The 24,519-nt window shown below is 40.0% G+C and overlaps 1 protein-coding gene across 3 annotated transcripts in view; it reads right to left on the bottom strand.

Annotated features, from left to right (window-relative positions):
• Window positions 1–8,167: 8,167 nt before the first annotated feature.
• WRNIP1 (WRN helicase interacting protein 1) overlaps window positions 8,168–24,519 on the bottom strand; it is a 35,456-nt gene continuing 19,104 nt past the window's right edge. For 2 of the 3 annotated variants that reach the window (XM_073332195.1, XM_073332196.1), the window contains exons 5-9: window positions 23,381–23,625; window positions 14,851–15,080; window positions 10,074–10,229; window positions 9,282–9,361; window positions 8,168–8,949 (exon numbers count right to left, since the gene is read on the bottom strand). In XM_073332195.1, coding sequence (XP_073188296.1) covers window positions 8,674–8,949; window positions 9,282–9,361; window positions 10,074–10,229; window positions 14,851–15,080; window positions 23,381–23,625 — 987 coding nt within the window. In that variant the 3' untranslated portion in view covers window positions 8,168–8,673. The remainder of the gene's footprint in view (window positions 8,950–9,281; window positions 9,362–10,073; window positions 10,230–14,850; window positions 15,081–23,380; window positions 23,626–24,519) is intronic. The other variant, XR_012157350.1, reaches the window with a different exon arrangement.

The following is a 24,519-nucleotide window of genomic DNA, read 5'->3' as shown; positions in this document are numbered from 1 at the left end:
CCTGGTGCCACAGTGCCCCCCACCCCTCCAGGTCCTGGAAGGAGCAATTGCAGGGAAAGTCCTGATCAATCCTTGCTGCCCTGGGCTGGAGCAAGCCCTGTACAAACAGAATCATCAGAAAACATAGCTGCAAAGTCTCTATGGAGCACATGCAAACTGTAGTTTTTCAAAGATTTATAAATTGGCCAAATTTTGGAGGAATTTTCATGGGGATAGCCACAGGCACATCCCTGCCACTAGGGAGAGCCTCTTGCCAAATTTTCATGTCCTTGCTCCAATGTCTGAGGCCACTATAGCTTCTCAGTGAAGGGGTTGTAAGACTTTAATATGGGCAAAGTAACACTTTTTTTCTCCTATTTTTGCTGAAACATTCCCAAAAAATTGCCACAGGGAGACACCCCAGCATGGAACATTTCAGCTCCAATGGCCAACCTTTGACAAAGGTATAAGTAGCTGAACACAGGGTCTAATCATGGAAAGCATTAGGCAACCATGATGATAGATGTAGCTACCAGCTTTCCCTAAAACAGGTAAGAAACTACAGTGTGGTGTTGCCCTGTGACTGCCACAGGTGAGAAGTGTTAGCTGATGCAGTCTGAGCTTTGGTCAGGCACATAGAGGCTCCTTTACTCAACTTGTTTTAAGCTAAGAAAACTGAATTAATTATTTTAAGGGAACCAGTTGAGTAAAGAAACCTATATGTCAGAATAGTTCAGCCTGCATTAGCTAACCCTTTTCACCTGTGAGTTGGGTTAGCATTAACAACACTGGTTTCTTGTACAGTTGTAAGGAAAAATGCCTTTACATGACTCAGCTCTACTTATTTTGGGGTTCATTTGTTTTCCTGAAGGGGCGGGGAAGGGACAATAGTTATCTGGCACATTTTAAAACAATAGTTATGCTGACGCTATCTCTTAGGGAAAAAAATGAAAATGTTCATTGTACAAGTGTGTATGTAGTTTTACACAGAGGAGAGGTTAAAAAAAATTAATGTAAAACACCAAAATTGAAGCATTTTTGCCTTTAGTTTACAGGCTATTCAATAGATGCCTGCAGATACCTAAATAGCCTTTGAAATAGGTGGAACAAACTTGATTTGTGCTCGCCGTTCCTCCTTTAATAAATAAGGGCATGGTCTTGCCAACTTTTACTTATAGAAGCTGTCCAAATGTTAGTAAGCAGTGCCATTGTAGTAAATGGGCCTGCTCTTTTGAGTAAGTACTTCCATGAGTAAAAGTTTATAGGATCTGGCCCTCGGCCTCCTACAAACACCTAAGAGATCTGTATAATAAGTGCCCTTTTTGTAATATTATCCCCTATATTTTTAAAGGGTTACATAGGGTTTTGGCCCTGATTCAGCAAAGTAGTTTTAAGCATATGACTAATTCTATTAACATCAATGTAATTACATGCTTAAAGTTATGCATCTGCTCAGGTATCTTGCTGAATTGGAACCCTACCCATTTATCTTCTCTTGTATGTTCAAATGCATATAAAGAGCTAAAAGTTCCATGGTTGATTCCATAGCTACGGAGTCCTGGCATTCCCGGTAGCTGTCCACCAGATGGCTGGGTTGCAGCACACATATGGCATGGAACAGAAGCAAGGGGTTTAATACTGCTTCCAACAGTCTTACCTTGTCAAATGCTTTATCTTTTACCATTTATCTTCATGGTGTGGCATATGGCCATCCCTTTTTTGTTGTCATTTGTTTTTAATCTTTGCATGAAATATTACAAAGAGGCAACAGTGGGTTTTCATTGAATCATATATTTAACACCCCCAAAAAAGAGAAGCTACAAGCTTTTTCCCCAGAGTACAAAGCAACATGCTAATATTTTCTTATATCTTTCTTATGTGATTAACAAGTATAATACAAAAGAAAAGGACATAAAAACCACCATACTGGGTCAGACCAAAGGTCCATCTAGCCCAGTATCCTGTCTTCTGACAGTCGCCAATGCCAGATGCCCCAGAGGGAATGAACAGAACATGTAATCATCAAAGTGATCCATCCCCTGAAACCCATTCCCAGCTTCTGGCAAACAGAGCCTAGGGATACCATCCCTGCCCATCCTGGCTAATAGCCATTGATGGACCTATCCTCCATGAATTTATCTAGTTCTTTTTTGAACCATTATGGTCTTGGCCTTCACAACATCCTCTGGCAAAGAGTTCCAAAGACTGTGCACTACGTGAAGAAAAAAAAACCCCTTCCTTTTGTTTGTTTTAAACCTGCTGCCTATTAATTTCATTTGGTGATTCCTAGTTCTTGTGTTATGAGGAGTAAATATCACTTCCTTATTTACTTTCTCCACACCAGTCATGATTTTATAGACCTCTATCATATTCCCCCTTAGTCATCTCTTTTCCTAGCTGAAAAGTCCCAGTCTTATTAATCTCTCCTCACACGGCAACTGGTCCATACCCCTAATTATTTTTGTTGCCCTTTTCTGAACCTTTTCCAATTCCACTATATATATTTTTGAGATGGGACAGCAAGGGCAGGAGGAGTTAATCTTGAATTATAAGTAAAATCTACGCTCAGTGGCCTTCTTGGTGACAGCACAATGACTTGTTACAGCCTCTCTGACATCTTTGGGGGACATAAGCAGGTGCATGTCCTCCCTCTTTTGAGATCTGAACATTCTCAGTTAAATTTCTGATCAAAGGAGATTGGAATTCTTATCCCCTTCAAAACAGGTGTAAGAAGCATCTCATTGTGAGAGATGCTGTCATAACTTAGGCTCTGTCTGCATTAAGGAAATGCATTCCATTGTAACAATATTAGTATCAATGTACTTATGCCAGCAAACCCCTAAAGCAGACAAGCTGCACTGGTGAAGCTCACTTCAGAGTCACACTGGTATGAATTGTCTTAATGTTGACAAAGTCCAAATCACAGAAACAAGTTATTAGGCAAAAAACCTTTACAGGAAAGGAATTCTTTATTAAATGACTTGATCCACAGGAGGTCAAATCCAAAGCATGACCCTTGTACACAGATATTTCTCTCTATGAAGGATGGCCTTGCTGCATGCAGGAGTCATTGATAATTAGTATGAAGTTCAATTCTATTATATGCAATCGGAGGAGGAAAGAATCATTCCACATCCAAACAGCTGTGGAGTAGACTAAGCCAGGTTGAGTGAGTCCGTATTACTAGCACATCCAGAAAGGGAACTTCATAAAAAAAAAAATTAAGGACACAATCCTGTCACTGGGACTATTCACAGCATGAGGAACATTTCAGTGTGAATGATGGCATCATCATCTGCCTCTATACTATTTATGACAAAAACTGAAGGGGAAATCTTTACATCTGAGAAAATTAAAGAAGAGATCTCTCAGCTTTCTGGTCAATTAGACATGTCAAAATATAAACAGCAATAATGGAAGGCCTGGATTTTTCTGACCCACGTTCTCTCTCCATGGCACAGAATTCACTGGGAAAACAGCACTTGTTCATTTTGCGCTTCCCAGGTCACAACTGACACAGCAGTCTCAAACCCAAGACTACCCAAGCTATGTCCCCAATGTTCAGAACAGAAAAAAAAAAACAGCTTCCTGCTCTTCATCAACAGTAACCTGTGAAAACTGCTAATGAAACCATCAAAAGGATAAAACTACAAAAGGATGCAACTGTGCCATAACCACTATAATGCTATTTTGTTAAAATGAGATGGAGTATTTAAAGTGAAGTTGCTGAGATTGACATTCTTGTTCAATGATCTGGTCATATAATATTGGATGCATCATAAATTTATTATAAAATTTGGCCACTGACCCTTTCAGGAATTAAAGATAATCTGCCAGTATGGTTTTGTGTAGTGTATGGTTGTTGAACTTAGTTTTCATTAGCCTCCCATGCAGCTCAGGATTTAAGTTCTTAGCTTTTGATGAAACACATACAATTACTCATAGCCTTCAGATTTTTCACTAGGAGTTGTTCTCTCATCAAATCTCTCAAGCTAAGCAGGGGCAGTGTGACTCTGTACTTGGATAGACCTCCAAGGAAAATCCAGGTAATACAGGAATCATTGTAACGATTCAGTAGATTTTGCTCTTTTGAGTCAGTCTTGAACCTAGACTGACTCATGTTACTGATGCATTATACTATTGAAAGTGGTATCTTTCAGTGGAGACTTCATACAAGTCCTGGCCAAACTATTTCACGGCACTTTCACAAGGTGAGGGCAATTTAGCATTGTGTCCATGCCCAGTTTGTGTATGCATAATAAAATCCTTCCAATTTCGTTTCCTTCTCTCACTCCAGTTGAGTAAGTTCTCTTCAGCTACCCAACATGGATGTGTAGTAGTGTTATGCTCTATTTAACAGTTGCCAGCATTTCACCAGATAGCTGGCTATACGATTCCTGTATATAGTGTGACAAAGTCAGACCTGACAGCTACAGGAGTTAAAGCCCTTTTTTCTATGCACTGATAAGAGGTTACCTCAGGTTAATTAGAGTCACACCTGAGCCCAATTAAGGACTTGCTGGTGACCTTTAAAAACCTCTTCCCATGGGAGAGAGAGGAGAGCAGGGACAAGAAACAAGCTGCGGAAGGATGGCAGGGAGAAAAGGTTCCACCTAGGGGGAGAGCCGTTCGCCTCCCTACTGGGGAAATACTGAGTTTACTATGGTTTGAGGAGGGGTTGAGGACCAGGAGCCAGCATAAGAAGGATCAGTGCTCTGGTGGGAGCAAGGAAATGAATTTGTGTTAGAAGTTATGCTTAAGGAAGCAATTCAGGCCAACTCTGAGGCCTAGCTTGTGAAAACTGTATATAAACTACTGTTAAGAATTATAAACCCCTAGAGAAGGACTGATTTAATCCAGCCACAGCCCCCACCCCCAGCCTGCTGACAGAGTGAGAACTGTTGAGGCTGACGTGGTGATAGAGATGCGTTGCCACAATTTTATATAAAAAGTTTGGAAGAGGCAATATGTAAATAAAGGGACACTGTTAAGGTCCAAATATTCCTTCCCCTGCACAAATTGCTTGATGGCCTGTGTTGTTCAGGAGGTGAGAGTAGATGATCATATCGATCCCTTCTGGCTTTAAAATGAAAGTCAATATATGCCTATGGTCACATGTGAAAATGATGAAATCCCTTAATTTAAATGTCAGAATTCTTAGTCTGTTATTGTGAGACACTGAGTGGTGGGCAATATGCCAGATACACATTGGAGTGAAGGGCAGTATCCACAAAGGAGTAACTCCATCTAGCGATGTTGTCTTGCAGCAACTGTGTGTCTACATAAAGGCTAGGGGAGAAATCTCTAGCGCAGAAAACATCAGGCGGTTGGCCCTGCAAGTCAGCTCTATCGTCCGACATCTCCTGTAGATGTGTTGGCTTCCAAATGTCTCAGCCTCCAAGCTTTTGGGCTCAGTCAGTATCACCAAGAGGGGTTTTGGTCTTAAGACGAGCTTCTGCCTCCTTATTTATTTCTGCCTAGGCATATATGCAGCAGGTTCAGGTACAATGGTCGCCCTCTTTAAACTTGCTTGTTGGAATGTGAGGACAAAGTACACGATATGCCAATGACCCTATGAAGTCCACCATCACAGACTGCAAGCTGAAGAAACCTGACTGATGTAGCCCCTCTATCTGAAACCAGACTAGATGACAGGTTCTCTACACGAGATGCAGTACAATTTTTTCAGGCATGGAAAAATCAAACAAGACTGCTGTGAGCACAGGATAGGTTTGGCAGTTAAAAATTCATTAGCATCCAGGGGCAAATGTCTTGTTACAACATCAAAATGCATCATAGCATTAAGAATATCTACCACAGGTGGCTTTGCTAAAATCAGGATATATACCCCAATACTTTCATCTGTGAACAGAAGGACTTGCTCCGTCAGCAACTTGAGAGCATTACCAAAAAGCTACCACTGGGAGATTTCAACACTAGAATCGGCTCAGCTCATGAGATGGGGCCACTATGCACTGGCCACCACAGAGAGGGAAAAAATGAACCACAATGGGCAAAGACCACAGGAGCTCTGCACTCACTGGGGGCTGTGCATTGCAAACTGTAAGGAACTTATGCAGCCTGTGCAAGGCCCGTCACTGAAGTAATTTGGCTTACCCTGGTTCGTCATCATCCACAAGAAACTGCCCACGCAGGCTATATAAGAACTCAACAAGTGCCAGTCTGTGTCTGCCAAACCCAGCAGCAGCCTGACTCCCTACTCGCTAAGTGCTGTGTTGTGCTTTTTGAAATAAAGTCTGATTCTGCTTCAACTGAAGCAGAGTCTGTTGTGAGTGCTATCTTGTCCAGTGACATCAACACCTACTTCCAAGATGGTCGTTGCCAGTGCTGGTCATGGAGACACCTCAGATTTGAACACTGGCACCAACTGGATTTAACTGTCACCTGTAGAAAACACCTACAGGATGTTCTCCATACTTGCAGTTTTCACAGTGAAGTCTGGGCTGTGCTGCAAAATAAGGCTTTTACTATGGAAAATTCATTGTACCGAACACCACTGCCACCTATACAGTATCAGCTCAAAAGACCAAACAAGGTGTCTTCAATTCATTGCAAATCTCAGGGAAGCTATGTCATTGATTCCATTTTCCCTGAATGCTGATGTAGCATGGAACACAGTCAGAATGAATATCCATATATAACTGCAACTTTGGCTTTTGGTAAAAAGACTGTAGAAGATAAAGACTGGTTAGCAGCATACTCTGAGAAATACTTCCAGTTATTGAAACAAAATGCACAGCATATCTTTACCACAAAATGAACTCCTCTCCTGAGATAAGTGCTAACCTCAGGCTGGCCAAGAACGCATTGCAATGAACAACAAGGCAATGTGCACGATGACACTGGATCAAACTGTGAGAGAAGGTAAAAATGTCCTTTGAAAATGGAGAGCTAAGAGGTATGTATGATGGATTCAACCAAGCAATATATCCTTCAGCCAAGAAGGCTGTCCTGCTCAAATCTCTTAATGGAAACATATTGTTGACAGAAGCAAACAGATGCTATGCTGGATGGAACACTATCACAAACTCTATGCACGTGAAATCACTGTTTCGGAAGAAGCACTAAATGTGATCCCCAGAGTCCAGATTATCGAAGAGCTAGATATAGAATCATCTATGAATGAGCTTGAAAAGGCAATCACTTCCCAGGAAAGGTGACAAGAAAAGATGGAATTCCAGGTGACATAGTGAAACAAGGAGGACAGATTGTGCTTAAATATCTGCCAATGTTCTGTTTGCCTGTTGGAGGGAAGGAGGTGTGCCACAAGGCATGAAGAATGCCACCATCACAACATTGTACAAAAACCAAAGGAGATCAAAATGATTGCAACAGCTACAGGGGAATCTCTCTCCTTAGAGTTGCTGGCAAGACATTAGCACAGGTCACTCAAGACTGCAAGTTCTTTTGCATCTATGCCAGTAGATCAATTATCCATCACTGTTGCACTAAGGCAACTGCCAGAAACATTGACACCACCAACTGGGAAGACGCAGCTAGCAACAGCCCATACTGAAAGGCTGTACCAGGAAGTCAGAGAGACCAAAGAGAGTGAAAGTGAGGAGAGCAAAGAGGAAAGCGCAACAGGCCTCAAACACCAGTCATGCTCCAGCTTCATTTTCTGGCCATGCCCCTTATGCATGCATTATCTGTGGCAAGGACTGTTGCTCGAGAATTGGACTTTTTAGCCACTCACGATGTTGCAGGAGTGCACACAGAAACTGAACTGTTTTGATATAGTTAAACCATTGTCTTTCAAGACAGACAGTTGCCATTCCATTCCGATCATAAGACAAGTCAAATCTGTGCCTCCCAACTATCTTGACTCGAGGCTATTGGAAACTCTTGAGCAAGACTGGAAGTATTTAGCAGATAATTTAGTATTATAGGGTCTTGCATCTCAAAAAGCTATATTTAAAGAAAGCATCACATTATCAAAAACAAAATAAAGAGAGCTACAAGTAAAATGTCAGTTATTTTTCAACATGATGTGGTCATTCTACTTTCAACCTCAATTAGTCAACCAGCAAATGATTTGAATTTGCTATAGAAGCTGGTTATTAGAAATAAAAAACACCAGAATAATGTTAAGAACTCCATCACTACCATAACAAGATTTCACACACATACATATAAATAACTTACAATAATTTTGTAACAGTTTTATTGATTTATGACATCTTGCCATATCAAAAACAGTTTAGAACACAGTATAATGAGCATTATATTGTAAATACATTTTGTTTTACCATAGGATTTTATATTTTACTCTGTGCAATTTCAGTTTCTTTTTAAAATAGCATCCTCAAAATATGAAGTAAATTAAGGTGGCTTTTAAAATATATAATATTCCTTCATTGTGTTGTTCTGACAGTTGTAGTCTGTTCTCCTCAGTATTACATTTATTTTCCTTAAAGGGCAAAAGCCATGTTGCTTCAACCACAAAATGTTATTAAGTTAATAAAAGCCACCTTTGGTTTCCTAATTTGTGCAACTGTAGATTGTTTTAAAAACATCCTCTAAAATGTTTACAAAACAGAAGGACAACAGTGTCATCATGGGCCCAATAGTTTCATCATGTCAGCCCAGGAGGCACATGTCTGAAGTAAGAAGAGATTTTCAATCCAATTGCAAAAAACCAAAAACTTTATTAATAAAGTCACAGTAAGACTATTACGTTTTTCGTCCCTTAAAAAAGTCCACTCCTTTCAGTGCTTCAGGCAGATATTCTTGCTCTGCAGGTTCCTTGTACATCGGGTTATATTTATAATCTTTACCATAGCCCAAGTCCTTCATGAGCCTGGTTGGAGCATTTCTCAAGTGCAGTGGAACTGGTGGAAGTGGTCCCTGGTGGTTTCTCAAACATGCTTTGACATTGCTGTATGCACTGTACACCTCAATAGACTTGGGTGCTCTAGCAAAGTAGACTACACATTGGGCTAGTATGACCTGCAAAACAGAGGGAGAACAATATTACTTCACTTTTAGATTGTAAACTCTTTGGAACAAGGACCATCATTTAGTTTGTTTGTACAGCATGTAGCACCAGGGACCAGGTCCTTGTCTGGCCTGTAGTTGCTATTGCACTATGACTGTTTAATAATAAATAATAATAATAATAACAACACTTCCTCTTGCTTCTGGCTGATTAAGAAGCAAAAGAATAGTTAACTTAGAGTACAAAGTTTTAAATATTATACAAAGAAACCAAGAGTGACAAGACAAAATAAAACTGGTTGAAAATGTGCGTATGGTCATACAAACAAGTTTGACAGCCTTACCTCACATTCTGGCATTCCAATAAAATGACAGCCTTGGTATGCAGCAACTGCTTGTGTTAATGCCAAAGGATCTCCCAGTCCTACAACAAAAAGGATCATATGTGAGTAAATTAAAAACAGCAAGTACTGTCTTTCTTCAGCTACGCTACGAAGTCATACCTCTGCTACTAAAGCGAAGGTATGTATGTCTATTTTGGGGTGGCTTTTTCAGATAACAGGTCATTTTAGATAATATATGTATATGGTTTCCCCAAGACTGCAACCATCACATCTTTAGTAAAGTATCATAAGGGAAGTTTTGGTGAATCAGTCAGCTGTGGATAAGCCAGCAAGGTGTTTACAACTGGGAAAATAGCTAGCAGGCTTTGAAGTCAGGGTGATTATTATAGAGTTAGTTTCCTCAACTACCAGAAAATATGGGTGTCCCTAACACCCTCTGGATAATTTACGTTCAAATGAAAATACATTTTTAATCAAAACAATTTTATTTTATTTAACTATCTACTGAAACTTAAAAATTCAGGGATCTGTGTTTTTCCTGTAAGAGTTTATCAGATCACTAACACCGAAAGTGGAATACTGAATGCAGTCACCCACTTAATCTGAGGTGTCAATTATATCATCATTTGTTGCAAAAGAAAAAGTTTAGCCCTGAACTCTAGTTATGACAACAGACTTTGATTTGTTGTTTTTTTTAAGCAAACAGATTTTTCCAAAAGTAACTGATGCAAACTGAAGAATGTTTAGATATTATTTTTTAAAATGTTCCGGTACTATTATTGTGGTGCCCACCTATATCTTCGCTTGCAAATCTCACCAGCCTTCTTGCCACATACAGTGGATCCTCACCACCTTCAAGCATTCGGGCAAGCCAGTAAAGGGAAGCATTTTCATCGGAGCCTCGCATAGATTTATGAAGTGCAGAAATACAGTTGTAATGCTCTTCACCTATTTAGAGAGGGGGAAGAAATGGCGAGACATGTTATGTACAGAAATGTAACTGAACAAACCCACAAAACATCTATTTGTTTATTACTTGTGCTTTCACTGGTAAATACATTTTAAGGGATTTTTTTAAAACTGTGTAATAATTAGATATGGGCCAAAACTCCAGATTAAAACCCTAAATCTGTGCATGTATATTGTGTCTGATATGCAGCAGGTTTTTTTTTTTTTTTTTTTTTAAAGTTTTTACCTTTTCTTTATACACTGAAAAACAAAATTGTTTTTGTAGTTCTCCTTTAAAATCTGTCTTCAATAAGAAAAAATTAGTAAATTTTAGGGCAATTAGGAATCAGGAAAGCCATATAGAATATTCATGAGGCCCAAGAAAGGGAAAACATATTCCAGGCAATTGGTGAGTATTACTGGGGAAGGAATTAGTCAACAAGCTTACTGTACCACCATTTTTGAATATTCATGGAAAACTGTGGAAGTGACAGAAGACTGGACAAAAAACAAACACTGTACTACTGATCTAACAAAGAGAAAAGGAGCCTAGCAATTATGTTCCCATAAATTGAACAATATCTCTGACAACATACAGCAAAAATTAAGGGAAAGTATTTCACTCCTGTGCCAATTTTTTCCAATTAAGACAGGGAGAAACCTGGAAAGATGCAATACTGAAAGATCTACAGATGACAGAAGATAGTAAATCAGATGTGAATTTGCAGTATTAGATATCAACAAAGAAACCAATGCAATTTATGATGAATACATAGAGATGTCATATCACAAAGTCTGGAGGAAATAGTTTTTCTCTACAGTGCTGGTGCAACTGCATCCTGAAATACTGGATTCAGTTACAGGCACTTTCTTTACCAGACAGACACTGACAAATGGATGGGAGCTCAGGAGGGAAGAAAGCGATTACATATGGAGCTAGAAGGATTGAAATGCAAAGAAAGTTTAATATATAGAGATTGGCTAACTAACTCTCCCAGGGAGACAACTGAGGAACGGGAATTTTTGAGCAAAGCAAAAGTGGATACAACTAAGAATAAGAAGGGGGAAATTAAGAAAGGGAAAGTTTCTATTTACAAATTTGTGTGTACTTGATTAGCAAGTTTTTTTAAAAAAATAGGTATGTGTTTTAACTTTCCTTATCATCTGCAATTTTTTTTGGCTAAGTGTCTGGTGTGCTTTGGTTTACAGATACCATAAATATAACATGCATTATTAAGACAACTGACTGCACATAAAAGCAACTGTTACATTTCTCTTCCTCCTCTACCCCCAAAAATTCACAACCACAGGGCCATATCTTTAGCATTCATAGGTGCACGTTAGTTTGAGTATAGTTGAGTAACCTTCTGCCATTGAACTGAAAAGGAAAACACAGACTTTCATGGGCGCAAGACCGGACCCATGTCCCATATGGTTATTGTAATCATCATATTGTTATTCTATCTGGATTTTAGACTCACAAGTGTGGTCTTCTAGAACATACAAGCCTGCAGACAGCTATTTTTAATAAGTATTCCACACAGAGTTCACTGGTATGCAGTCATTAACATGCCAACATACGCAGCATATCTGTGCTCCATCATAGCACTCAAGCTTTCAACTTCAGCTGGTAGCAATAAACCCAAGCAGCTGAACTCGCATCATGCTCTTGGAAGAGGCGTCTCTTTGTCTCTTATAAGTAAAGACGACACACTTGCCCATCTTTTTCTAATGAAAGTGCTTTCGTGTGCTGTTTGGGCTGCTAGATGGGAGTTCACTTTGTAATACAACACCAGATGGGGAGAATCCACACATGTATATAAACCCTGAAACACAACAAGGTATGTATTTCACAGCAGATGACTAAGTCCTGTTGGCATAGAAAAGGCCATATTACTATTCTACATTTACATTACAGTCACAGCTAGAGACCTCAACCAGGTCAGCATCTCATTGTGCTAGGCACTGTACAGACAAAACAAGCAATAGTCCCTGCCGCACGCATATTCTGCCCTTTTCAGCCAGAGAAGAATGTAGCCAGCCTGTGGATAAGGGATAGCAAGTACACAGTAAAAGGGAGACCACAATAATAGAACACTATATACCTAAAGCGTCACTGAACTACAGTGACCGCTAGCATAGAGGGAAATGGTCAAGCAGCATACATGACACTTCACAGACTAGGGAGAAGGGAAATGTTGGAGGAGGATACAGGAGGGCAAATTGCGACTCTTAAAAAATTCATCATGGGCTCTTAAAAATTGTTTGCTCTGTGTGTTAATCTTTCAAAGGCAATATCTGATAAACTCAAACAGGTAAACTGCATGGAACCCAGTGCATTTACCTCAGGGACGAGCAATTGACCTAATATGTTTATATTTGAACTAGTGGCTTCAGACAGACACATACTATGGCACCTGGATACATTCTAACTAGACAGACAGAGGACTGGAAGTTGAGGGCACTCAACACCCCACAAGACGTGTTGAGCATTTCAAAGGACTGGGCCATAAAGAGATAGCAAATTGATAAAGGGTGGGGAAAGGTATAACACCACGCTAGTGAATCCCGGGACGTGAAATTTGGCATTTGTCTCCTTACTGTCACAATATCCTCTCCTTTCTTTTTTTTTTTTTTGCTGTCTACCACTAGTCTTGTGTCTCTCCCCAATCAAATCAGTTGCTGGCTGGGTGTCCTTTACCCAAAGATTGTAACAGAAACCTTAAAAGCACCATACAAAGTTTAAAAAAACCCAAACCTACAAATCTCTCATTACAAATTTTGGTAAGTGTAATTACAGATAATCCATTACATTTGATCTACTGGAAAATTAAGTCAATCCATTTTCCAAACTTTTCTTGGCATAATTTTCAGAAGCTAAGATGCAGTGTCATTCACATATTTCCAAAACACTAGCATATAAATCGTTAAATATAAAGAAACTCATCTAATCCTTAATACTCAATCTCTAATTCCCACACATACGGCATAAAAAGGTACAAAGAGCCAGCATTTGAGACACACAGTGTTGCCAAGTCACTAATTTAGCAAGAGCTGGTATCAAATTAGGAATCCTTACATGCAGTTACACGTACATGGCCTGACATTAGCAAACTACAAAATTCATTACCTTATAAAGCAACTCCAAAAATAAAGTGAACCATTCAGATTTTCAAACTGCATTTTGTTGTGAATATGAGCACTGAAAGACTTTTCAGAACGAATAAAAATGCCACTGAAGCATTCCATCTCCCCCACAAAATAAACTGTTAATTAAAAAAAATCCTTTTCTCTCAAACACCTACCAAACAACAAACCAACCAAGCAAAATACATAACATTAGTTGACACTGGCCTGCCTAAAGGTCATTTAGAAACTCTACAATAGTTATGTTGTTGCTGGTATATAATATGTAAAGTGCTTCTGGACAGCAGAAGCTGTATACATATAAAATTTCTAAGCACCCTCTGCTCTGCCATTCCAGCGATTCCATTCCAGGCCTTACACATCACCCTGATACAATGCTTCTCCAGGGCTCAAACGAGACCTAGAGTTAGCGGAAAGGAAAGTCTCTCTCACTGGCATTGGAAAGACTCCCAACTCTTGCCTGCCTCCAGAAACCAGCACTCTGGGATTAGGCAGGGACTCAGAGCACTGGTGTTTCACAGCTGGCAGCCTCTGCCAGATCGACAGTCTGCAGGCACCCACATCAAGACATGAGCAGTGGACTATTTCACTGAAACCATGTGCTGTGATAGGTGCTGGAACTAGAGGTGCTGGCTTGAAGTGGTTTCCATTATATACATCGTTTATAGTTTGGTTCAAAGGCTCTCCGCAACCCCACTACACAAGTTGTTCCAGCACCGCTGTATGGCGCTCTCTTTTGTGAGACCGGCACACCACTTTAGGTCATGTGATTTGGGGTCAACCAACCAAATTACATTTAAAAAACTGAGGTTAATAAACATTAGGTTAAGTCTTAAAGTATCTGAAATGGAATCTGTGCTCTGTGACAAAAATGTGCAAACTGCTCCCTCAATTTCCCAGCAACATTTTAACTACTCACATGATTTTGTTTATTTGAAACCGCATTTTTGGATGCTTACCAGAAAAAAAAATCCATGCATCCCCATCAACCCTGACCAAACCTATATTACTACCTTGCAGCAAAATACATAATGGGCTTCAATGGCTTCTTCTAGGCTCCAGATGGAGGAGAGATTTTAGTCACTTGCCCTCTCTGGCAAATTTTCCACATCAGGGGGCCTAGGTTTATGCCAACATAAGCCTCGGTGAACCTCATCTGAATTTGGCCCACATGTGAAATGGAAAGAGCCCAGCTTTACTCAGTTCTCAGGACAAGTTTGTAGGGCTGGCAGTTAGAATAAAGTTGGAAACTGAGCACATCTGATCTGGTCATTAAGAGAGATAAGAAACCAGAATATCTTTTTTGGAGGGAGTGGGGGGAAGAGGGGAAAACAGACCTTTTTTCAGAGTAGAACCACAATTCAAGACTAGTTTTTTAATCAGTGACAGCTGGGAAAAAATAAATAATTCAAAAGATATACAAGTATATCCTCAGTCCTTGCTGCACAGCACTACCTTCAGGGTAACCGCTCACCTGCTCGGTCATACAGGATATGGGATCGCTGTAGTCCTTCCTTCACATGGTCTTCCGTTATAAAAACTCCATCCACAGAGCAACCTTGTGTGCTAGCCTGATGAGAGGTCTTCCCTGCAGTTAATCTGGCCTGAACAGCCAACTGGAGTCCATTCAGTCCAGTTCTTGCATCACCATCACAAAGGTAAGCTAGAGTGCTTACAGCTTTTTCCTCTATGTACACAGGGGACCTACAATAGAATTAGACCACACTGTTTTCATATTCACATTACATCCTTTTCATTGCAAATTACTCACAACGTTATGTGTTTTTGTTTGTTTGTCTGTTTTGTTTTTTTTACAGCATTTATTGAGAAGTATCTGGGTTTAAAGAGCTGTCCTTTATTTCATGCCATTGTGCTGAAGTATGGCAGGGACTCTGAGAACTGTATGTGACCTATGTGCCATGTGTGTTATAATGCTTAAGCACAATGGTATGTGTAAAAGCCGGAATGGAAGATTTCAACCATCTCTGAACTTCCTTGTTTTAGATTCAACAGGGAAGTTTATTTAATGGTAGATTAGATGATTTTAAAGCTCATCCTGTCTGTCCTGGGACTGTTGTGGACTTCACTCAATCAATATTTAATAAAACACTGACACCCTTGGATGGAAGGCACTTCAGAACTATTCTTATGCACAAAAATGTGGTACTTTTAGCATGAAATTATCCAACTGCACATTATAGACTAATGAGGCATTATGCAATCACTATGACCTTTGAAACTACTGTAAACAAGAATTGACACCAGATCACCTTTTTAAAGTTAAAAAGTGTAAAAGTGTATAAAAGTCTTAGACCATAGAAAACAGATAACAGGAAATTTGTCTTGGGGCCAAATCTTCACGGGTGTGCACATAAAACTAAGGAATAAAAAAGTCATTATTATGACCATAATTTGTATTATAGTAATTGTACTAACACTGTACAAACACACAGAAAGAGACATTCCCAGTCCCAAAGAACACAATATAAACAGACAAGACAGACCGAGGGTTGGAGGAGAATGAGAAGCATAAAGTAAAGTGACTTGCCCCAGGTCATACAGCAGATCAATGGCAAACTGGAAACAGAGCCCTGTTCTCCTCCTGACTTTCAATCCAGTGTCCTATCCAATACATAGCAGAAGCTACTGTAATTAAAAGTGCAGCATGAACAATGACTAACTGTGCCATTTCCAGTAGTCGACTGAAAATAAATAAGTTCATCAACTGGGGATTAACGCATGGGGACAGGAGAGAGAGAGAGAGAGAGAGAGAGAGAGGTGATTCCACACTGAGTGCCCTGACACTCCAAACAATTTAGGATTCACCCACAGCTCTGTACTTCATTCACTGAAAGATTTATCGCTATTATCAGAAATGATGCATGTCGAGGCCAGCTACCAAGGCCAGCATTTCCAGACACACTGATCTGCTAATCTTTATTATTTGACCTGGGTCTTTATAGGGTTATGATAAATAGCTTAGCCGAACCGGCAACAGCTGCAAGGGCTCTGAAATTATACGTACAAGGGCAGCAGTAACTCTCTCTCGTTTTAGCCTAGTCAGAAGCAGACCTGAATGGCAACACCAGATATATATATCAGGTTTTTATTCCTCTCATACTAAATGCTTGCTGCACACCCCCAAACCAGAAGGCCATTTTTACTAAGAAAAAGATAACATAACACGCACGCCCTCAGCTATCACCCTCCTCCACACCTTAGTACTTTTATCTGAGGGACACAAATACAGAACACTAAACAGGTGTTGCTAATGCCTCAGAGGTGTAGTCTGTAGCTTACGTGTCCCATCTCCTTTATGTGGTGGATTTGAGGGATTGGGAATGGCCTACGGATCTGCATATTCTTGTGTCCACACCATCCCCAGTCTCTAATCCAATGCTGCACAAGGATCCCCACAGAACCATGCTCTGCAGTGTGCAGGGAATGCACATCTGCCACACTGAGATAACTTTACTTTTTCCAATGACATTTCAGGGGAGGGGGAGCTGTGGAATGAAGGAAGCACTGTGCAGTACATCTCATTGTAATAATGCATCATCACAGTCTCTTTAAATATTAAGGTATCAGGATTCATCCTTCAGAGCTACAGTTGGCCACTGGGTTTTGTTATGTTTTGAAACAAATCAGTAGGTGCTAATCAGTCGTAGCTGAATAAAAGGTTATTTTTAAAGCACAGCAGGCAGCAAACACACTTATACTACAAGTGCCTACGTCAATGGAGAGCAAGAGCAAACAACATGCTGTATGTTTAAAAAACAAAATACTTTGGCTTTCCCAGTGGGGAAGATTAGAGAGGAGGATTCACAGAATAGTTCCTACAGAGACCAGGCATTTGCCTGATTAAAAAATGGCATGAGGCATTTCAGGCTTCTTGCTTTCAGAATATAGGCTGAAACTGAACCCACATCCAGTGGCTAGGGCAGCAGACTGGGAGTCAAGAGAGCTCTTAGGGGCAGGGATTATCACTTACTATGTTTGGATAGGCCCCAACCTTGCTGAGGCCTACCAGCCCTATTGCAATGTAACTGTTAAATAAGAATACATTTGAGTTCTATTCTTGGCTCTGCCATGGACTCATTGTATGACCTCAGTCTCTCAGTTTTACTGATAAGGTGTTTATGTATCCCACTCCATTGTAACGACAGGGACAATAACCTTTACCCTTCTTGGTAAAGTGCTTTGAGATTTATTGATGGTGTAGAAGTACTGGTCTTATTTCCACGAAAGCAACATTATACCAAATGTGACCCAATATAGCTATTTTAAATAAAAAGGTTCAGTACTGCACTGCAGAAAATTTAGACTATTATACAACAAATTCTTATCAGCTCCATTATTATTTATTAAAAGTCAATAATATGCTTAATGCTGTAACATGATCGAGACAACAGGCTCTCGCCCGAAAAGCTTACTATTTATTAGGCTAAAATCCACCAGGGCAATAGGGAGAACATCTTGATTAAAGCCAGAAGTATCAGTGACATTGCTCTCTTAGTTTTCAGGTGAAGGTATTTTAGGCAGGCAATAATAGGACTCCACAATAGGGCATTGAGAGCACAGATGAGGGTGTAAATAAAAAAAATCTGCTTCAAAAGGGAGAGAAGACTGAAAAATATTATATTTCACTAAGCACATTTAAAAAAATTATTGCATATTGAACGTGAGTTAAAACAGAAATGAGTGGAGAAATTGCCATGCATGAAACAGTCATGCTTACAATACAGTGCAGTCAGTGGTTTTAAATAAGGTTGGGATTCCTTCCCATCCCCCCAAAATATTTCAGTAGAAGAGAATACCCCTTCATCAGGGGAAACGAATACTTACAGTAATTCATTCAAATGCATTTCTTCCCTTGAGAATTACTATTTCAGAACAAATTGTAGCTGTGATCCAGAGACTCCAGATTAAGAGTTTCATACACAGTGCGTTTGCTAATTTTGCTTTAGCAGGCAAGATCCTGATTACAAAGTAGTGTTTAATTATGTCAACACTTCGGTTTCCAAAACCAAACTACTTTGTCTTTTTCACCCTGGCCTGCCATCCTATGCTCAGAAGCTCAAATCCATTCTCTGTGTTTTTACACAGACTTGCCCCTTACCCTACATGCCTTAACAATTGCAAGGCAGGAATACTACTCTGACCTCTCAACAGGTTCATGCTCATCTTACAAATGGACTATCTAGTATTTAACAGGGAACATACTGGATGCCAAGTCTTGGTGTTTGTACCTTGTAACTAAAGATACTTGGAGACAAACATATAAATAAACAAACAGGGATACCCCAGGAACTATCACTTACTGACAACAAGCTGGTATACCAACTAAGGTGAAGGAAAACCACAGCTAGATAGTTTTTCCAAGAGTAAATATCTCGCTAGCTTGTCTCCACTATGGAATCCATCTGAATCCCAGCATGGACTACCCTAAAAAATTGTCATCAGACCAAATTCTGAGGTGATGTGCAAGATGCTATAAGTGAGTGCAAGGGAGTCAAAGTGAGTGTAGCCTACTTGTAGAAGGGCTGGAAATACAACAAACAGCAGGGTGCAATATAAAGTAGCCCCTCATTTCTTTATTGTCTACCCTCAAACCTTACAGTCCCACAGCAAGTTACACTAGCGCAGACTCCCTTCTTAGAGCCATATAACATCAATTTTGAAGCACAATTTTCAAAGAAATAAATAAGCTCTTCATAAAAATAATAAAAATAACTGATGGTACAATACATAAGGTGGTGGAAGCTACAAGATCACTTCTGAATTTGGCCCTTCATCTCAGCTACAATGTCTGCAGGAAAGTTGGAGAGAATGTTGCGATAAGAGGGGAACAACTTTCTGAAAGGCTTGAGACCAAAAAGGAGATTTTAATCAAGAGGATTAATGAAATATTGTTCCACTTATTCGTTTTATCTTAATCACAATATACTAATTACTAGACTGAATTGCATGGCATCTAGTGGTTGCTAGTGCAGGGGACGAGAAATCAGGACTCCTACATTTTGCTTAACTCAGATACTACCTTGCTCGGTAACCTTTCTATGTGTTTATATACATGGTTATCTAAACAGACAAAGTTGGGAGGATTAAAAAAAATAAATACTTGTAAAGTCATTTGATTTCCTGACATTAATGTTACATTGCACTTATACAATGTATCAGTGTATGTAGGACAAGGCAAGAATGAATATATTTTATTGTCATATTGTATATCTGAAAGACCCCAACAAATGAAAGTGTTGGTAGACTCTCTTTACATTTCAGAAAGATGTCTAATCTTTGGTATGGACTTTTTTTTCTTCTTACTTCTCCCCCTCACATTCTTGTCTCTCTTTTCCTTTTTCCTCCTGGCTCAGGTTTACAGCGACTGAGATAATGGTGCAAAGTTACAAGGGAGTGCTTTACCTGGAGTAGTTTCTTTGAGCACAGAACTAGGACCATAGAATTTGCAACATTTTTCATCTTAGTATTTATCTTCACAGCTGGCATAAGCAGGGGCAACTTGGCTACAATGGATTTGGAGCAAGTGTAACACAGAACTTTAATAACTAAATTCAAAGGTTGTTAAAATAACATTAGGAATCTAACGTAATAATTGACAAAAATAAGGAAATAAAAATTAGGTGGACAATCCACTTAGTTGTAGTTACAGGAGGGGTCCCTAAAATGCCAGGTGTTAGACACTATGGCCAAGGTTTCAAACTTGGGTGCCTGTAGTCAGGCCTCTAAATCCATATTCAGCCACCCACATGTAAGGGGTTTGATTTTGATAGGTCCTCAGTACTCCAATGCCTACAGAAGTTGATGGGATCTGTAGCTGCTTTGCATATTTGAAAAGCATTTTACATATAAGAATCTTAACATGAATTCAGTAGTGTAATTTCATACACCCAAGTTTGAAAACTTGGCTCATACATGCCCACTACACATAAGAGAGTGACTTCAGGAGAGAATCATGCTGAACACTGAAATCTTTTGCTTATGCTTTTTTATGACTAATCCCCAGCTTTGTGCTTTAAACTAGTTGTCCCATCACCAACCTCCTTTGTAACCAAATACAACATACTGTATCTTTCCGTGCATGTGCTCATAATGAAAACAGGAGGGGGAGGCGGGGAGGGAGAAACAGAATAGATCAGTTGGTAGAACTCTTACCTCTGGGCCAGAAGAACAAGTTCTACACTAGGACCTGGGCTCCTACCCAATAATAAACAAACATTCTATCCAATGCTAGCAAGAGAATGAAAAGACGTTCCTGAGCTTTAATTACCACCCTCATCTATATCACAACAATTTTATTTCTTGAGGGTCATTTATGGTCCAAAGTGGGTTTTAAAAGTTGTATTAAATAGATACAGTTTTGTGGACATGAAATTTGGAGGGAACTCGACTAGAACATCCTTCAAGGAGCTCCAGAGGGCACTTCCATTGATGCAGCAGGAGGCAGCCCATCTCCTGAAGACAGAAGACCTTCAGCTAGAGCAGGGGTCCAGGGTCCCTTGGGGGGCTGCAGACAGGTTTCAGGGGGTCTGCCAAGCATGGCCAGTGTTAGACTTGATAGGACCCAGGGCAGAAAGCCAAAGCCCTGCTGTGAAGGATTGCAACCAGGGGCCCCAAGCCCCACCACCCAGGGCTGAAGCCAAAGCCTGAGCAACTTAGCTTTGTGGTCTCCCCTGTGGTGTGGGGTCCTGGGCAATTGCCCTGCTTGCTATCCTTTAACGCTGGCCCTGGCTTTTACATGCAGAAAAACAGTTGTGGCACAACTGGGCCATGGAGTTTTGATAGCTTGTTGGGAGGTGCCTCAGAAAGAAAGAGGTTGAGAACCCCTGAGCTAGAGGGCAAGAGGAAGTCCAGCATACGCTGTTATGCATTCACGTCACACTTCCCGTCAGTACCCGCCCAAGCTGGGGAAGCTAATGATTCAACCAGAGGACCAAATTCAGTGATGAATCCTGGTCACGTGCAACCTGAGGCACTAAGACAATGACCCTTTAATTTATACATCTTTTATGCACCCTAACTAGTCTGTCACATCACTCAACAGGGGGCATGTACTACTTTGGGAAATTCTGCCTTAATCTAAATTTCCCCTTCATCCCTCAATTTCAGGGAAAACTTCATTTTATATGAAAAGAAAACACCACAAAAAACTTTTTAGGCCTCGGGACTGCATCCAAACTTGCATGCTTATCTCCCAGTACAGCGTGATGAATTATCAGCTAGCTGCATCTACTGCTAGAGGTATTCTGGAGGTGATTGGATTGCTGAGAGAGAAGAATGTCAAGCAGGGATGAGATGAAAGTGGCTGGGGTGGAGGGGAAGAGGGAACATGCACTGAGAAGAGAATTAGAAGGACAACAGAAAAGCAAACAGAAGAAAAGACAAACCACAGAGGTAAGAGACAAGATGTATAGAAAAGGATTTTTTTGGACCACTAAGAGCACCATTTGTCAGACACACAAGAAGCAGGAAGTACCAGGAAAGACCTAAAGAAATCTTTAAAGTTGGAGTTTCATCTTTACTTTTAAAAAGCTGGGCCCCCATTTTTATCACTGGTTAGGGACACTGTCTGTCATGGGCAAATTCCTGAAACTATGCTAGACAGACTTCTTTTGACTCTTTGTGCTGCTTAATTCATCCAGAGCTAGTAGAAGATTACAGATATGGAGTCGAATGAAACCTAAACCCTCACCAAATGCAAATGAAACTATGCCTTGTACTTTAATCCCATATACAAAGGAAAGCCTCCAAAACCCAGTCAGGGTGTAGTCGCAAACACAGCTGTGCTGTTACATTAAAGTTGACATGCAGCCCTCCCTCCTCCAAGCTACAATTCACATCCCTGTGTAATATATAAAAGCAACAAATGGGTAAACAACGTCAGGAATGGTGCCCTAAATAATGTAACAGAATTCACTACCGAATTCACTCATTCACTACCCTAAACTGTACAATATAGGAATTCATATTGCTCATGTAATACAACAGAAGGACAAAATACATTCTCCGGGGCTATAGCTACACGGATATTCCTGCACTATTACTTACTTCCTATGAACACACTAAGTTATTAATTATAACACAGTTAAGCACTAGTATGAAAACAAATGAAATAATAACAAGCATGAAATTTAAACAGCGCTATGCACTATTTTGAAGTCATTAGTTGCCCATTTTAAAATGATGACTGCAAACAATTTCCAGTGTGGGGAAGAGGGAGCAAAATAGAGAATTTTATTTTCCAAGAAAACGTTACACTCCCCTCTACCCTTTTCACCCTCAAGATCACTCAAAAATACACCTGTAATCCCCATTGTAACCTGGGAAGAAATTGTGATTTTAGTTTCTCAGGTACGATACCCAACTTTTAGTATGGCTTTATTTTAATGCAATTGATTTGGACAATTAGAGGAAGGAAACAGGAACTATTTTAAAATATTTTATTGACTTCACACAGTGAAGAGATAAAGTCGTATGTGGCATATAGCAACTTCATTTGCTGTATAGGTTCACAAAGGTTCCAACTCATTTGAACAAGTTATGCAAAATACAGCAGCTTTTTGGCTAGTGGGCTCAAAATAAGGAACACGTGATGCCCTATCTACCACTGCACAGTAATATGATACTTTTACAACCAACAACAAAAAGTACTGCATGAGGGTATGACAGGACCCAGTTAGAGGCTTCCAAAGCAAAGCCTCAGCTGCAGAACAGATTTACATATCCTACGGGTGAGTCAGAGGTGACAAATCCAAGTATAAAACTCTTTACTAATTCAGACAGTAGGGCTGGGTTTTTTTGATCCACTGGTAGCTAATACTTTGTATTCTTCCCCCTCCCCCCAGCTAGCATCCAACATATGTTGCTACTTCTTTTCTTTACTATTAGGAGTGGTTTCCTTTCTCACCTCTAGCTCTCTCTGGCAGCCTGTCAATAGATTCCTCGGGTCGTGCGTGCTAACACATGGCAGTTTGTAAAGTACTTACTCAGACCTCTTGCTGCTGCTGCCATTCGCAGAATCAGTGTGTTGCTCGTCTTGGACTAAAACCCGGATCCCCAAGGACCTGATAGCCCGCATCAGAATAGTTTCCATCGCCTCAACAGAGAGCTTCTCGAGAACAATAACTCGACATCGACTCAGAAGAGCGGAATTGACCTGGAAGGAAGGGTTTTCTGTGGTTGCCCCGATCAGCGTCACAGTCCCACACTCAACGTGAGGAAGGAAAGTGTCCTGAACATGGGAGGCAAACAGAAAAAATTGATCAACGACAACCTGAACCATCCCAAGTGAGTAGGTTATTAGGCATTTTAAAGTACATTTTTCATGGCTTGCTATTCTCCAGCCTTCCAGTTGATATACCTTACGAGCTCACTCACAAGACAGCTCATCAGCCAGTTGCCTAAATGAATTCATTCCATTCACACAGTATATGACTGGTTATTTCACTTTAATAACCTGTTCTTTCTCCAAGAATGAACTGAGATACTGAAAAGAATGGCATTAGAAAAATGCAAGTCATTACCATTTAGTGCTGTGATTCTGTTTCATCGTTAGGCAGGCAGCAGATACCATGAAAAGCTGCCCTTATGGAAAAGTCTTATAGAATTTAGCAGTCAACGAGGATATTTCCTATAGTTTTTTGGATCAAGCTTTAAAATTCTATGGAAGGGATAATAATTCTCTATTAAATGCTACAGAATAGGTCAAAAAACTACAGAAAGAATTTATGAGAAACAGCTAACCTACCAGTTTTAAGAATGATTTCTATATAGTCATATTCCATTTCTGTCAAACCCTATTGGTTTGATGCCTACCAGTTTTTGTAGAACTTTTTCCTAAAGGCATCTGAAGTTTTGAAGCTGTGGTATTAAAGTTTTAAAGAATATGAATAAAAGAAATGATGCTCAAGAAAGAAAGATTCATATTGGCTGTGGTGAGGTACTATTCATAAATACATTTCATGTCTCAGTTCGCTTTCTTTTCTCAGTAGAAAAGAGTGGGTATGTACAAACAAAAAACAAACAAGGAATGCCTGCAGGCTTCCTAGTGACATGCTTTTAATTAAAAACCTGAATGTAATATCACTGAAATGAAGGCTCTTCTTAATAGGCAGATATATAGGAG

Source organism: Lepidochelys kempii, chromosome 2, assembly GCF_965140265.1.
Source record: "Lepidochelys kempii isolate rLepKem1 chromosome 2, rLepKem1.hap2, whole genome shotgun sequence".
In the NCBI taxonomy this organism is placed as follows: Eukaryota; Metazoa; Chordata; order Testudines; family Cheloniidae; genus Lepidochelys; species Lepidochelys kempii.
Note: the sequence above shows the minus strand (reverse complement) of the source record. Positions and strands in the feature narration are given on the sequence as shown.